Source organism: Girardinichthys multiradiatus, chromosome 12, assembly GCF_021462225.1.
Source record: "Girardinichthys multiradiatus isolate DD_20200921_A chromosome 12, DD_fGirMul_XY1, whole genome shotgun sequence".
In the NCBI taxonomy this organism is placed as follows: domain Eukaryota; kingdom Metazoa; phylum Chordata; class Actinopteri; order Cyprinodontiformes; family Goodeidae; genus Girardinichthys; species Girardinichthys multiradiatus.
The window spans coordinates 23521434-23538579 of NC_061805.1; the positions used below are offsets into that span (position 1 = coordinate 23521434).

The 17146-nt window shown below is 42.4% G+C and overlaps 1 protein-coding gene across 6 annotated transcripts in view; it reads right to left on the reverse strand.

Moving 5' to 3' along the window:
* Positions 1–283: 283 nt before the first annotated feature.
* Positions 284–17146, reverse strand: part of loxhd1b (lipoxygenase homology PLAT domains 1b) — a 63041-nt gene continuing 46178 nt past the window's right edge. For 4 of the 6 annotated variants that reach the window (XM_047380376.1, XM_047380377.1, XM_047380378.1 and 1 more), the window contains 15 exons: positions 17021–17137; positions 16673–16835; positions 11909–12063; positions 11629–11838; positions 10343–10469; positions 8509–8717; positions 8081–8266; positions 7858–7985; positions 7001–7118; positions 5841–6018; positions 5496–5681; positions 5085–5255; positions 4870–5002; positions 1178–1333; positions 284–1101 (listed from right to left, as the gene is read on the reverse strand). In XM_047380376.1, coding sequence (XP_047236332.1) covers positions 621–1101; positions 1178–1333; positions 4870–5002; positions 5085–5255; positions 5496–5681; positions 5841–6018; positions 7001–7118; positions 7858–7985; positions 8081–8266; positions 8509–8717; positions 10343–10469; positions 11629–11838; positions 11909–12063; positions 16673–16835; positions 17021–17137 — 2718 coding nt within the window. In that variant the 3' untranslated portion in view covers positions 284–620. Of the gene's footprint in view, positions 1102–1177; positions 1334–4869; positions 5003–5084; positions 5256–5495; positions 5682–5840; positions 6019–7000; positions 7119–7857; positions 7986–8080; positions 8267–8364; positions 8474–8508; positions 8718–10342; positions 10470–11628; positions 11839–11908; positions 12064–16672; positions 16836–17020; positions 17138–17146 lie in introns of those variants that run through there. The other 2 variants (XM_047380380.1, XM_047380381.1) reach the window with 2 other exon arrangements.

The window sequence follows — 17146 nt, forward strand, 5'->3', positions numbered from 1 at the left end:
GATGGAAGAAAAATCTTTGTAATAAGAGGAGTGTTTTTGTTACATGACCACACAATTTCCTTTGCTTTCAATCGTGTTTAATTTAGTAGACAGTGCTTGGTGGAGGCTTTTAGCTGAGTTTCTCCCTGGTATTTGCATATGCTGGATGTGGGGATTGGTCTTTCCACTTTTCAGAAAATTTAATCCTTACTCTACGCATCTCACTGCAGCCCCCTGGAGAACGGGCTGTCATGCCACATGTTAAGTAAAAAAACCAAAAAACAGAAACCTGAGACTTCAAGGATTATTTATCAATTACAATTTTTATTAAAAAACAAACATTTTTCCAGTTTGTGCTGAGTGGATTTTTTTGGGGTGTGTGCAATTCCTCATTTGTGCAGCAACTTCGATGTGAAGAAAAAAAGCAAAAAACATGAATCAAAGCATGAATTAAATGTTTATTTGGTTGTGTTATTTACTCTATTTATTTGACTTATCTATAGTTTCTCATTAAGTTTTAAGAGGTAAGGTCTCATCATTTGGCACAAAGAGTTACCTTGATCTATGGTAACTGCAACCTTTTTATAAGACACTGGATGTAAAAACAATATGAGTACAAAGGAGCACCCCATCTGTGCTTTCTAATATCTTGGATAAAGCACTCTCTGTATCTGGCCATCAGCCTTTTTAGCATCCAGCCACTTTCCACACTGGAAGATTGTTGTGACAGAGTTAGCCGTGTTGGTCACCTCGACACACTCTAAAAACCACCCACAGTTCCACTTGCTGCCGTCGTGCTCCACTTTGACCCTCAGCAGCTCCCCGAGGTCCAGCATCTCCACAACGAACCGGTCCATTTGCCCTCGCTCAAAAAGGTTACGGAACTTCTGCTTTAGGTGACGCCTGCCGGAGTCCCCGTTGACTCCATAGATGGTGATGAAAACATTTGCATCGGTTCCGGCCCCTTTGACATCCCCGGTGATGATGATGACTTCATACTTGACGGGGACCAGTTTGCGAACTTTGCTTGCAAAGCTCTCTATGGATTTATAGCACTCGAATGTCTGGAACTGGTCCTTTTTGGCTGCCAGAGGGATTTGGGCGTCACAGTGAAAGAAATACCTAACAAAAAGAGAGTCATCAAAGGCCTTTTTTCTTTTTACATAACATAACGTAGGTTATGTGAGATTCCACTCACTTGTTTCCCAGCTCCTTTTCTGTCACCACCACCTCCAAAATGTGCCAGAAGACTTCTTTCTTCACCTTCTTTGCATCCTTTGTTATGTGGCCGAGGCAGATGCTGGCGATTTCCCCCAAGTGTTTGGACGAGAACTCAAACGTGTCAGTGGCACCGCTGTGAAAGTTAGCAGAAATTAGTAACTCTTTGGGGACTTTGTGCAGAGGGAGATTGTGTACAACAAAAAAGATTAATAAAGTGAGAGATTTTTCTGTTGTGCGCACTGGGATTATCTCTTCTGAGAAAAGAGACTTGGGAGAGGAGAAAGAGATGCTAGAAGATAAAAGAGGGCAGAAAATGAAAGCATGAATGAGGGGAGATTATGTAAGGCCACATACATTCACACTTCTTTAACATTTTCACATTTGCTGTTAAAACCACAAATCACTATGTATTAAACTGGGATTTTAAGTGATTGACCAACAAAGAAGTGAAATTATGACAAATAAATATCTGAAAATTGAGGTGTCTATTTGTATCCAGCTCTCTTTATTCTGATACCCCCAAACTTAAATCCACTAATGAAATGATCTTCAAGTATTATCACAATACTTTTTTCTGTATTGAATGTTTTCAATAATAATCAAAATATGGTTTTAAATTTATAGGACTAATTTCTGTTTTAATACAAGCTTAAAGAACAAATTTACTCGTACTCGTCGTCTTCCGCTTCATCCGGGACTGGGTCGCGTGGGCAGCACACTCAATATAGACACCCAGGCGTCCCTCTCCCCAGACACCTCCTCCAGCTCCTCCGGGGGGGCCCAAGGCATTCCCAGGCTACCCGAGAGACATAGTCCCTCCAGCGTGTCCTGGGGCGTCCCCTGGGCCTAGTCCCAGTGGGCCGTGCCTGGAACACCACCCAAGGAAGGCGTCCAGGAGGCATCTGGTATAGAATCCCGAGCCACCTCAACTGGCTCCTCTCAATGTGGAGGAGCAGCGAAGAGGACAAGCCACCCTTTTCCAGTTGAGAACCATGGCCTCGGACTTGGAGGAGCTGGGAACTGCCCCAGCCATGCTGTAGGTCTTGGCTAGAGGGGACCAGCAGGACCACGTCATCTACAAAAAGAAGAGACGAAATCCACTGGTTCCCAAACCAGACCCCTTCGGCCCTTGGCTGCGTCTAGAAATCCTGTCCATAAAAGTTATGAAAAAGACCGGTGACAAAGGGCAGCCCTGCCAGAGTCCAACATACACTTGGAACAGGTCTGACTTAGCAGTGGCAATGTGGACCAAACTCCTGCACCGCTTGTACAGAGACCGGATGGTCCCTAATAAAGGGCCCCCAACTCCATACTCCTGGAGCATTATCCACAGGGCACCATGAGGGACAGTCGAATGCCTTCTTCAGGTCCACAAAACACATGTGGACTGGTTGGAGAAACTCGTATAAACCCTCGAGTACCCTGTAGAGGGTATAGAGCTGGTCCAGTGTTCCACAGCCGGGACGAAAACCCTACTGCTCCTCCTGAAGCCGAGGTTCGACTATCGGCCGGGCTCTCCTCTCCAATACCCTGGCGTAGGCCTTACCACAAGCCAACAACAGCCAATAGGACTCCTACTTCAGCTTGAGCATCCCTTACTGCCGTTGTCCACCACCGGGTTCGGGGTTTGCCACCGCAACAGGCACAGCAGACCTTATGGCCACAGCTACGGGGAGCACCATAGACAATAGATGTGGAGAACACGGTCCACTTAGACTCTAAGTCTCCAACATCCCCCGGAATCTGGTCAAAGCTCTCCCGGAGGTCGGAGTTGAATATATCCCTGGCCGAGAGCTCTGCCAGACGTTCCCAGCAGACCCTCACTATGCGCTTTAGCCTGCTAAGTCTGTCCGGCTTTCTCCTCTTCCAGTGGGTCCAACTCATCACCAGGTGGTGATCAATGGACAGCTCAGCCCTCTCTTCACCCGAGTGTCCAAAACATGCATCTGAAGGTCTGACGACACGACAACAGTGTTGATCATCGACCTCCAACCTAGGGTGTCCTGCCAAGTGCACTGATGGACACCCTTATGCTTGAACACGATGTTCATTATGGACAATCCGTGACTAGCACAGAAGTCCAATAACGAAACACCACTCAGATTCAGATCAGGGAGGCCATTCCTCCCGATCATGCCTCTCCAGGTGGGTGTTGAAGTCCCCCAGCAGAATAATGGAGGCCCTGGGAGGGGCACTATCCAGCACCCCCGACAGGGACGCCAAGAAGGCCGGGTACTCCGCACTATCGCCCGGCCCGAAGGCTGAAACGACAGAGACCTGTCCCCAACCCGAAGGCGCAAGGATGTGACCCTCTCATCCACTGGGGTAAACCCCAACACGAGATGGCTGAGCTGGGGGGCAACAAGCAAACCCACCCCGGCCTCTTCCCGTGGGCCACTCCAGAGTAGAAGAGAGTCCAGCCCCTCTCGAGGAGATGGGTTCCAGAGCCCACGCTGTGTGTGGAGGTGAGCCTGACTATTTCTAGTCGATATCTCTCGACCTCCCACACAAGCTCAGGCTCCTTCCCCTCCAGTGAGGTGACATTCCACGTCCCTAGAGCCAGCCTAAGCATCCGGGGATTGGGCCGCCGAGGTCTCCACCTTTGTCCGCCGCCCAATTCTCTTTGCACTGGTCCCTCTTGGTTCCCCCTGCAGGTGGTGGGCCCACTGGGGGGTGGCCTCGCGTCTCTCGTTCAGGCTTAGCCCAGCTGGGTCCTGCGAGGAGCAACCCAGCCACCAGGCCTGGTTCCGCCATACCGAGTGACGTCATATGCCTCGATTTTGTGGTCCTCATGAAGGTGTCTTAAACCGCTCTTTGTCTGACCCGTCATCTATAGCCTGTTTGCCATGGGAGACCCTGCCAGGGGCATTTAAGCCCCAGACAACATAGCCTCTAAGATCATTTGAGCACTCAAACACCTCCACCACGTTAAGGTGATGGTTCAAGCTGGGGGAAGAAATTTAATAAAACTTTAATAATAACTAATTAGATTTAGTTTCAAAACACTGAATTCCCTGAATTTGCCCTGCGATGGACTGGCAACCTGTCCAGGGTGTACCCTGCCTCTCGCCCATAGACTGCTGGAGATAGGCACCAGCTCCCCCGCGACCCACTATGGAATAAGCGGTAGAAAATGACTGACTGACTGACTGACACTGAATTCCCCTAAGAATTGCTGGACTTTATTTATTATTACGACACTTTCTCAACTAACAATATATTGACGTACAAATCCCATTTGCAGTACTGTTTAAAATTTTAAATATGTTTGAGTACAACCAGAAAATAAAGCAAATCAAATTCATGGTACTGTTTGCAATCTGTTCTCCATCTTGTAAAAATGTCTGTTAGACCACATGTAATATCTGTCTTACTGAACCGTAAGCTTACCTTTATCATTGTTATCAACATTTGCTGTTTCTCAATTAATTATTGAAATAGTTTTATTGCCCAGCACTAATGCCTGCCACACTTTTTTGATACATATTTGTAAATAAACCTTTAAAAACCGTGTATACTTTTGATTCCACTTCAAGATTGTGAGCTACTTTGTGTTGGTCTATCACACAAAATCCAGATAAAATGAATTGAAGTTTGTGGCTGTACTTGTGGCTACAAGTATTAAAACTAGTTCTGCAGGGTACAGTATAAGTGTTCTTAATGTCTTGCCTTAAAAACTTCTTTTTCTTATTTTCCAGAATGAACTCCTTGGATCGAGCTTTTCGTCCCTCCAACACAATCCAGGCGTTTTCTGAGGTAGAGGCATCATCTGTGTTAGCAGTTGTGGTGGAAATTTCATATTCTGTGACAAGACAGAAACAGTCATCATTTCTCACGTGGCTGTAATAAGCACCTGTCGGTATAAATTTTTTTTTTACACTAACTGGTTTTGTCGCTGAGGTCTATAGAGTCATTGTTGGCACAAGCCAGCTCCCTAATAATTTGCCCGTCATCTTCATTTTTAGCCAGCCAGCGGTCGCAGGGGAACCTGAAGGTCTGGTCCATGGCCTCGTCTTTCACGTCAATGTACTCTAAGTGCCACCCGGGCGCCGGGCCTGTTTACAGCAGAGTCATTAAAACTTACACAGGTCTTAGCATTTCTTTTGTTAGCTGAAGACATTTCTATATAGTATTTCAATCAAGAATTTTGATGCATTCAACAATGCTTCTCTAAATGGTTTAAACAAAAACAGGTTGTACAGGCCTAGAAATGCATAAAAAGTTTTAGTTGTGCATAAAACATTGTATGTAATATATTAATCTAATATTACACCCAGCAGGCTTCCTCTTCTCACCTTTGTTGTCATGCCACACTCGGACTTTGGACAGCTCACCCAGACTGAGGATGTCTGGAAACCTAAACACGTCCTTCATTTTCCGCTCAAACTTGTTCCTGTTGGTGTTCTCCTTCAGAGGCAATGTCCCAGTGTCACCGTACTCCCCAAATACAATCAAAAACACATTGGCATCGGTACCGCCACCTGAAATTTTGCACCAAATTTCCAAAAACAGTGTCATAGGAACATGAAATTTAAGATGTTGCACAAAAAACTATCTAGAACTTAGAGGCCAGCATGGCATTACTGGTACTAATTTAAAAAAACTCAAAAGCAATACTGTCTAAAACTCATGCAACATACCTCCGACATCGCTGGTCTGCACTGTGATGATGTACGTTGTTCTTTCTACCATCTCCTCATCATCCACGACTGCTGACAGTTCACACACCTTTGTCCTTTTTGGCCCTTGAGTCTTGGACAGCCAGTTCTCGTAGGTGAACAGATACTCCTCCTCAGTGGTCAGGTTCCGCATGAGGACCTAAAAGTGAGCATTGAATAATCAAGTGAGTAAATAACAAGAAAAAGAACCCCAGCATCGCAGGATTGGATTTAAAGGAAGCTAATGTCAACAACGTTTGAGATGGACAACCTTAGAAAATAACTTAACTGCAGATTCGGCCCCTAAATGTTTGTAAATGTTGCTTTAAAAATGTTTTTGCCCTCAAAATTCTTCTCTATTTGCTTTTTTGTCACTCCTGAATGATTTAGATAATCAACTAGCTATCCAAACCAACCTGGAACAATGTGAACATGTAACTTCCCTCCTTATTACTAATGAAGCTGTGATTAACCACATTTTTACTGACTGCCTGACCTGTACAATCACTAAATCACTTAAACAGGACATGTCTGACAATATGAAGTAGGAAAAAAACATCTCATAAGGCCCTGATCTAAAAGAATTCAAGAACGGAGAAAAAACAACGCCATTGAGATCCTTCAGTCAGGGTTCAAGTCTATTCTAATGCTTTGGAACTCCAGTGAACCACAGGGAGAAACAGGATCCATAATGGAGAAACTATGGAACAGTGTTAAATCTTCCCAGGGGTGACCCACCTACTAAAAGAACCAATAACATCTAAATCACTGAATATGAAGGTTTTGAAATGGCCTAGTCAAAATCTGGACTTCTGACTGAGATTCTGTGGCTCGATCTTAAACAGGCGGTTCATAGTCAACGCCCCCAATATGACTGAATTAAACAATTTCTCCGAAGAAGAGACGACCAACAGTCCACCACAATGATGTAGTTGACTTATTGCCAGTTATCACAAACACTTGATATTAAAATGTGTTTTGATGATCTGAAACATTTAAATGTTACCAGAAAACCCCACTCCGGAATAAATCAGTTTGAATTATGATAGCAAACATTGTGTGCCAGATAAAATCAACTTTATGACCCCATCACTTTCTTTTATTTCAATTTTAGCCAAGGACACAAACGGTTTTTACATTACCCTGTCAAGAAACCAGTCTGGGCGGCTCCCAGTGCCATCGATCCGAACTCTGATTTTCTTTAGAGGAGCTATGTCATCTATCTCCAGGGTAAACATGTCTTCTTGGTCTCGTTCAAATCTGCATTGAATGAAAAACAAACACAAACTCTCAGAAAGATAGTTGGTAAAAATAAAATAGAATAAAATCACTAATGTACATAATTAGACGGAGTTTGAATGAGCAAAGGTTGAACTTAGTTTAAGGTTTTGATGACCTGCAGGCTGACATGTAAAGATCCAGTGTATCATTGTAAAAAATGCAGACTTTAAACATGTTGGGGTGGCCCCGGCTTGGCCCACCTTTATTACACTGTAACATCATTGGTTCACTGTTTCAAGAGGTATTTGAAATATGAGAGAAAGTCTTCCTGCCAATAATATTGGGTGGAGATTTGTTGCAAGTAAAAGATACATTTGTCTGAAACTCAGTTTCTCAAAGGGAATTCTTTGGTTGTGTCTTTCATCTTTTTCAAATTCTGCTCTTCTGTCTGAATTTGTCACAACTAAGCTTTGGTTTGTTCTATTGTGACTTCTGAGATTTCTTCTGAAAGTTTTAAGAAACTTTATAAAGGACTATTATGAAGTCAAAGATAACGGTGCTCAGACATTTCACAATAACAAATTGCATTACCTCAGCTTGGACAAAGTAAAGCATCAGGGGACTTTTTATTATGCAAACACCAAAAGGAAAGAAACCAGTAGATATTTGTAGGAACAATTTAGCTTTTTCTAATAAGACAGAGAATCAAAGTCTTTCCGTTTCTCCCTCATTCCTTTAATTATAGAGAGTTGTATTAGAGGATCATTATTGGACTGACCTATCCCGGTTTTTCGGCAGTAATATTTCCTCTGTGCCCCCGTTGGCCCCGTACACAGTCAGAAAAATGTTTGTATCAGTCCCTGCATACTGAGTGTCTCCTGTGACCACCGTGACTGAATAAATAACCTGCAAAAATACAGAGAAAAACAGGCATGCATGAGAGGAATTCTTTTTTCAGGAATGCTTTCCAAAAGATCATTATTTTTGGTACGATGACTCACTTTGCGGATAATGTTGATCGTGTTGGAGTCCAGCACATTTAACAGTCTGACAGTCAAACCATCGCCCCTGTCTTTGGCCAGCCAGCACTTACATGGAAAGATGTACTTGATACCTTTGGTTGGCACAGCAACCGACAGCTCATCAACCAACCAGCAGCTCTCCGGTGTGACACCGTTATGGCCGAGCTGAGCAGCAGCAAGGGAGAAATAAAAAAGAGAAGGCAGAGACAGGGAAAAATGAGTTGAAAATTCAGAAATCATTTGATTTTGTTTGATCAACGTACCATGAATTGCAGCTAGAGTTAATTATTCCTGAGCTGGAAACTCATTATTTGTAATCTATAACATCACTGTATCTGAGAAGGCAGCAGCAGCAGAGGAGAGACAACTTTACAGATTTAGCTACAGACTCTCTCCCAGATTCTCACTTCCACCCTCTTGATCTCTCCAACGTCAGCTCCATAACACACAAAGTGCTCCATGCCGCCCGCCGTGAAGGATTTCTTCCCTTCTGCCAGGTCCAGCCACAGACGGTCCGTCTCGGCATCATTTGGGCCGATGATGATGACATAAACCCTGGCTGTGGTGCTCGCGTCCCGGTCAATCCCAGTGGACAACGTGAAATGATAAGAGATGACTGCATGAGGGAGAACATTGGATTAAATATTTCCCTTCCTTGTTTTAAAATTGAGTTACTTAAAAGACATAATGTGATATTTTACAAAAGCTCTTTCTAAGAGCTCTTTCCAAATCAGGATAAATGTTTTAACTTTATTTTTTAATAAATTATTAATAATATTAATACTTATAATGTATGTGAGTTATTACTAATAATTCAAGGCCCAGCTTTGTAATGTTTTATTTATCCTAAGAGCATCTATTCCTGTTTCAAATATACGGTTGAAACCAGATATTTACATACAATGAATAAAAAGACACATCCTTTGTTTCCCACTGTTTGGCATGACTAAACCTTTCCTTTTTAGGACAGTTAGGATTAACAAAACTTTTCCTTAATGGCAGAATAATAAGAAAAAGAGATGCTTAATGGATGGGGAAGCCCATGTGATGATGCCAAGGCTTTGTAAGTTTCTGTTAATCTACGACATTTGAAGTAAGTAGATGTCTTTCAAGACAAAACCTCCTGCGTTGTGTAAAATCATAGGGGAACCTAATTAAATAAGGCAAGGTATCAGGAAGAGAATTGTGGACCTCCACTAGTCTGGTTCGTCCTTGGGTACAATTTCCAGATGCCTGAATATGCCACATTCATCCGTTCAAACAATTATATACAAGTATAAACACCAAATGAATGTCCAAACAGCATACTGTTAATGAAGGGGGCAAGTTCTCTGTTCCTGAGTTGTACCGTGTGAAATGTGTATAAACCCCAAAACAAAAATAGAAGACCTTGTGGAGACGCTGGCTGAAGCTGGTTAGAGCGCCTTATGATCCACAGTGAAAGTGTGGTACTGATACGGGCTGGTGGGCCACTCAGTGAGAAAGACCCCATCACTCCAAAAGCAACATAAAAAGCCAGGTTACATTTTGCCAATGCACTCAGGGAAAAATAACTTAATTTTTGGAGGCATTTTATGTGGTCTGATGTAACTAAAATTGTAGAATGTAGCACCTCACAGGATGGAGCGCATAATGAGAAAAGAACATTTTGTGGAAATATTAAAGCAGCATTTTAAGATAAGTCAGGAGGTTAAAGCCTGGGTGCAAATGACCCAAAGCATAGTGTCAAGGCAGCCCACCAAGCACAGGAGCAGTCTCCAGAGTCTGCACAAAGGATAAGATCACAGCAGCATGCGTTCCCATTGAAAATTAATTTGCCTCTTGCAGATATTAAATAAATATTCAGTTTATATATCATGGGGCTGTAAGCATCATAAAGATAGTCTAATCTTAGCTGAAGCTCAGGTGCCACAGTAATCCCATTTTCATTAGTTGTTAAATGCCACCACCTGCTCTGCACACCTGTTCTGGACTCATGCCTCTCTTCTCCTCAGCATTTTTGTCATTTCCCAAAGGGATCTGCAATCCTAGACTGTTTAAAGATCCTCAGAAGCCATCTTCATAATGCAGCTTTATTTACCTTTTCATAAACATCACGCATTTCCCAATTTTTTTACATAGATATGTGCAACCTATGGATGATGTGGGCCACTTATTTCTGCGAGTTTGATCAGATGAGGCTTACTGCTGGTGTCATAGCTATTTTTACTTGATGTAAACAATTTTTAGTGGTTTGCTTACTTGGACCTTCTTCGGCCACAGACACCTTTTTCTTCTTTTTCTTCTTGTTGGCATTTTTATCGAGTCCTTGTCTGGACTGGGCCATCTTCACGAAATATGGATCAGTACTTTTTTCACCCTCATATCCCTGTATCGGACACACAACGAACAAATTATGGTAATGCAAAGCAAAACAGAAGAACATTGTGTAAGAAGGAAAATGCTCATTTAAAAAATACTGTACTGCTTCTTACATTGACTTTCACTTTTAAACCACAGCAGACTTTAGAAACCCAAGAAAATTTTATAACATAAGTTGTATTTAATCTCTTTCTACATTGAAGGCTTTAGGCGAATAAACCCATAGCTGTTTGGGGCAATCATTGATGAAGAAAAAAATAAAAATAAAACAAACAAACAACAACAAAAAAAACAAAAAAACAGAACTTATTTTAAAGCTAATTTCAATTATGTTAACATGTGATTTTAATGGTTTAACAGATGGGCGGATGGGGATTTGTGGTAGATCTGCTCCGATCTCCTCTGTGTGTGGGGGGGCAGGTCTGTGCCTCCTCACACCCGCTACTGAATATTATGATTAAACACTCAAGCGTGCTCACTCATACATCCACAGGTGTTTGGATTTAGGTGTTTACAGATACACAGATATATAGATGTATATCATATTGACCTGTGGCTGCCACCGCATTCATCTTGTATTAATTGGTACCATATTCTTTTCCGTGACGTTGTTGTCATATACAGTATGCATTTGTTGTTTGTTGCTGTGGTTTTCTCTCTCTTTCTGCAAAAGCCTTAATGCTTCATTCATTCATTCATTCATTCATTCATTCATTCATTCATTCATTCATTCATCTTGTATAATGCTTATTGCATAATGCTTCAGTGAAACTAAATCTGTTTCTGCTTGACAATAATTCTGAGTGATACTCTGCCAGACAGGAAACAAACAAAAAGAGGACCATGTCTGGACATATCCATGTGAGACTGGGACATGTTCAGAGATGTGATAATCTGGCGCGGTTATTGTAACAGACAAAAAAAAAAAGGAAATTTAGCTGACTGAAAACCAATTAGGCTTACTTGAAAAAAAAAAGCTCACTAAACGTGACGAGGTACTAAAACACACCGCTTTACTTCAGCTGCTGAAGTAAAGCAGCAGCAATAGCAATGTACAAATAAATTAGGTTGCGAAGACATAACCGGACATTTCTTAGGATAATATTAAACTCTGAATCATCCTGTCTTTAGTCATTCTTGTTGACTAAAGACAAAATTTAACAAACCTTGACGTAGAAGATTCTATCTATCTGTTTGTCTTCTTTCTTTTTTGACAGCCAGCGCTCACACAGGAACATGTAAACTTCCTCTGTTTCCACATCATACACCTCCACCTGGTCCAGGTACCAATGTGCTCCCACCATAGTGTTGTCATGACGAATTCGAATCTTAAACACCTGCCCCAGGTCCACAGCCTCAATTGTAAACCTGTCCACCTGAAGAACAGGGAAATTACAGAGTTTAATGTGTACACCGGCGGGAAAAGACATCAAACTTTACGAATACCTCTCCTCTCTCGAACATGTTCTTGTTATTCTCTGATTTGGCAAGTTTGCGTTCCCCGGTGTCTCCCAGGTCTCCGTAGATGGTGAGAAAAACATTGGCATCAGTTCCTGCGCCGTACCTGTCACCTGTCCGCACAGATACGTTGTATGTGTGAGCTGTGAAGGAGAAGAATCAAACTTTGAATCATGTGGACTCAACGCTTCTTTGCACCAAGGTATGCAACTACAAAAGTACACACTCCTGTGTGTATTTAATGTGATACAAATCACATTTGTTTACACAGACTACACAGACGAGTTGCAGCTTGACAACACTTTCTAGCCATCAATAAACTTCTGGCATAACTTTGGGTGGATATATGTTTTTTTAAGGGGTTTCCATTAGATGCCATTACTTGGTACCAGTCCCTTTTTTAGCAACTACTCGGTCGGGTTTCCAAGCGAGTCAAGTTGATCTGAAAATGTGACGCCAGGATAATATTCCCAAACACACATCAGAACTTAAGCTTCTGGAATGGGCCGACCTCAACCATATTGAAAATTCATGCTTTATGCTTAATAGTCAAGTCTGTGCCAGGAAGCCAGACAATTTCAATTAGCTTTCAACCTTCTCGATCACCTTGGGATGAATTAGAGTGGAAGCTGCAATTTTGGTTTTCTCATCTAACTATGAACACACTCCTAAACCTTGTGTAAGATATTTAGAGAATATTTAAATGTGTTATTGCTGGCAAGGATGGTCCATCAACAAATTGGTCCTTATGGATTAAGAATAGGATGTCATCAAAGTTCATGTACATGTAAAAGTAGACAGTTAAATACTTTTGGCAATATAGTATATATCTGTGAATTAGGTTTTTCTACACCTACACAATGGAAGTCTAAACATCGCTCTGCTCTTACTGACACACATTTGGAAGAGTTGCTTTCAGTAGCCAAAACAGAGTACTAAGGACAATTGTGGAAAATAAAGCCTGTCGGGTGTCCCAGTAAGCCTTAGTGACTGATGTCCTGCTAAAGTAGGAAAAATAACTCACAAAAACTTTTTGAGTGAGCAAAGTATTATGAAGCAAATCTTTCAATCGCTGTTGATGTGCTCAGAGGTGAGGAAGTAGCCAAAATGTGTATTTAAGTAATAGCAGCACTGCTTCAAAGTTTTTATATTCAACTGAAAGTAAAAAAAAATGTCATCCAAAGAATTACTCAAGTAATAGTAAAAAAAAGTATTCAGAAAAAAGCACTAAGTACTTGAGTAGTGCTTATCTGATTGAGTAGTTTAATCTGATTTAATTTATAAAAATTATGTAATCCTACAGACAAAATATAAAATTATGTGTAGGTACTTAAAATAATTTAAAACAAAATCACATTATTGCCTTGCCCTCGCGGTGAGGGTGCTTGGAGTGGGACAGTGTGGATGTGTCTTCATCGGCTTATTAGGGGTGGAGCTCATCTGTGGGGGTGTGCCCCTGTGGGGAGCGAATTCATGGCATTTGGGTTTGGGGCCATGGGTTCCACATCTGTGTCCTGTTGGGGGTGGCCCTGTGGGGAAATTCATGTGGGAGTCCATGGGGGGTGGGAGACTCATGGGGTTGAGATCGGAATTCATTGGAGGATTGGAACTGTTTCGTTCTGAGACAGCTTTGGTTGACGGGCTCGTTTGGACCAGGTGGACCCCTCTTTTGTTCATGGCACCCTCTCCGGATGGGGACGGGGGTCGTTGGGTGCTGGGCTCGGAGCAGGGGGTCAGGTCTGGACCGAGGTTGTTTGGGTTCAGATGGCCCCTCATCAAATGTGGGGGCTATTTCCTCCCTGCCACACTTGCTGCCAGTGGCTCGTGCCTCTGCCCGCTGGTGAATTGGTGGTTTTTCGGAGTCTGGGGCTGAGTGCTTTGGTGTGTGTCGGCTCATTCCCGGTCGCTGCTTGCCAGGGTCTGGACCCCATGGCTTTGACAGTCCTCTGCTTGGGGGTGAGGTGCCCTGGGGTCTCTGGGTTCATGGCTGGATCTACTCCCGCATAGACGACTGCCGATGGGCCTGTGGAGCTTATAGCTGCAGCTCTCTGGGGCTTCTACATTGTGGCTGCTGGGTGGTCTCCCGGGGCTCTCCTCTGCTCTTCTCTGAGGGGTTGCGGTAGTGGTCCTCTCTGGGTTTTAGTCCTCCGGGGGTCTTTGGATGTCTGTGGCTTGGATCTCCTCTGTATCTGTCTTGGGTCCAGGGGGGCTAGTCTGTGGGTCCTCACACTCGCTATTGCATATTTTTATGGAGAAACATTATATACACAAGCGCACTCACACTTACACCCACAGGTTTTGGATTCAGGTGCTAACAGACAGATGTTCTATATTGAGCTGCAGTTTCCAGTAAATACATCTTGCATTCATTAGTACTGTGCACTTTTTGGTAACAATGCTGTTTTTATATATGCGTTTCAGTACTTGTGAATGTAAATCTGTTGGACTTCTTCTTGGCACTCAGACAACAATTCTGATTTCTACTCTGCTGTACAGGACATATAAAAATAGAATTACTCAAGTAATAGTAAAAAATATATTGAGTAAAAAGGCCCGAAGTACTTAAGTAGTGCTTATCTGATTGAGTAGTTTAATCTCATTTAATTTGTAAATGAAGTAATCCTACAGACAAAATATAAAATTATGTGCAGGTACTTAATAAATAATAATAAAACTACTTTTAGTGACAATATCTACTGATTACTGCATGTTCACCTGACCTCCAAATGGCACAGCCAAGAAATTAAGTGATTAATTAGCATTTTATTGCATGACACAGGAATTAATACATCAAAAAAAAAAAAAAATTATATTTGGTTCCGAAACCTTTGTTTGCAATTACAGATCAATTCTTCACTAAGTAAGCACACACTGCAGCAGGGATTTTGGAACACTCCTCTATCCCGATTTTTTTCTGGTTCTTCAGGTGTCGGGCCTGTCGCTGGGCAATATGGACTTTCAGCTCCTTCCAAAGATTTTCGATTGGGTTCAGGTTTGGAGACTAGTTAGGTCACTCCAGGACCTTGAGATGCTTCTTACAGAGCAACTCCTTACTCCTCCTGGCTGTGTGCTTCGGGTCGTTGTCATGCTGGTAGACCCTGCCACGCGACCCATCTTCAGTGCCCTTACTGAGGGAAGGAGGTTGTTGGCCAAGATCTCGAGATACATCGCCCCATCCATCCTCCCCTCGATACGGTGCAGTCGTCCCGTTCCCTTTGCAGAAAAGCATCCCCAAAGAATGATGTTTCCATCTCCAGGCTTCATGGTAGGGATGGTGTTCTTGGGGTTGTTCCCATCCTCCTTCTTCCTCCAAACAGGGCGATCGGAGTTTAGACCACAAAACTCTATTTTTGTCTCATCAGACCACAGGACCTTCTCTCATTCGTTTCTTAGGATCATCCAGATGGTCGTTGGCAAACTTCAGACGGGCCTGGACCTTGCGTGCGCTGCAGCATTTTAATCCGTGGCGGCATAGTTTTACTAATGATCTTCTTTGAAACTATGGTTCCAGCTCTCTTCAGGTCATTAACTAGGTCCTGCTGTGTAGTTCTGGGCTGATCCCTCACCTTTTTCATGATCATTGATGCCCGACGAGATGAGATCTTGCATGAAGCCCCAGACAGAGGGAGATTGACCATCATTTTGAACTTCTTCCATTTTCTTATAATTGCGCCAACAGTTGTTGCCTTCTCACCAAGCTGCTTCGCTATTTTCCTGTAGCCCATCCCAGCCTTGTGCAGGTCTACTATATTATCCCTGAAGTCCTTACACAGCTCTCTGGTCTTGGACATTGTGGAGTTTGTTTGATTGAGTGTGTAGACAGGTGTTTTTTTATACAGATAACAAGTTCAAACAGGTGCAGTTAATACAGGTAATGAGTGGAGAACAGGAGGGCTTCTTAAAGAAGAACTAACAGGCCTGCGAGAGCCGGGATTCTTATCGGTTATTAGGTGATCAAATACTGATGTCATGCAATAAAATGCTAATTAATTACTTAAAAATCACATAATGTGATTTTCTGGATTTTTATTATAAATTCCACCACTCACATTTGAAGAGTACCTATGATAAAAATTAAAGACTTCTACAAGCTTAGCAAGCAGGAAAACCTGCAAAATCGGCGGTGTATCAAATACTTGTTCTCCCCACTGTGATAACATTAGAACAATGAAGCTTAAGTCTCACCGGACGTCTGTATGTGTCTGGCGTGTTTTTTTTTTTTTTTAAACATGTTTGTTCATCATTCAGTGTAGTAACTCAAGGTGTGTGCCGTAGCCAGAAAGTAAGAGTAGCATTACTTCAAAATAGTATTACTCAAGTAGAAATAAAGAGAATGGTGCAGTAGGACTACTTTTAGAGGTTTTTTTTCAAAACGTTACTTAAGTAAATGTAACTGAGCAAATCTAAGTTGTTGCTACCCACCTCTGAATGTGTGGCTCTTTGAAGTGATAAAGGATTTTATTGGGTTCTTTATACTAAACTAGTTTGCCTCCCCTGCTCTACAAGGATTTATCATAAACATGAACATTTCCTCTTTTAATTCATTCTATAAATTGTAATTATGAACATTTTATTTTTGACCATTTTGAGACCCCTTTGAGTATGCAGTGTGTTTTAAAAGACTTTCACAACTGATGTTGATGTAAATGTAACAAAATGTATTTACATAGAGATCGATACCTCAAGGATGAAGTGAAGATTTTAAGTAAAAAACAAAATCCACTTTATCCTCTAAATCTGAGTAAAACTTACTCTCCAGAGCATCCTCCACCTCAGTTTCAGTTGTCTTTAGCGTCCCATCCCTGAGGAGCTTCTGTGTGATGATGTCAGAGGCGACCAGCTCCCTCACCGTCTCCCCATCATCTTCGGACTTGGCCAGCCAGCGTTCGCATGGAAATATCGTGGTGTCTGAACCCTGTCATTATTCACAGACAAATGGGCCCAGTCTAACATGAAGGTCAGTAAATATGACTCTGAGAGGAGTATGCCCCAAAAATTTTATAGTTCTAATCTGCTAATAATTTAATTGGTCTTTAGAGAAAGAAACTCTAAATCATTAAATTATCTATGCAAGTGTAGTCTCAAGTGGATATTCAGTACCTTCCCTTTCCGTAGCTGTCGCCTTATCTCCACCCTGTCAAGATGCCATCCTGGGTTTGTGCCTCTGTTGTCGTGTCCAATCCTGATTTTCTCTATCACATCACCGATGTCCTCCAGCTGAGACAA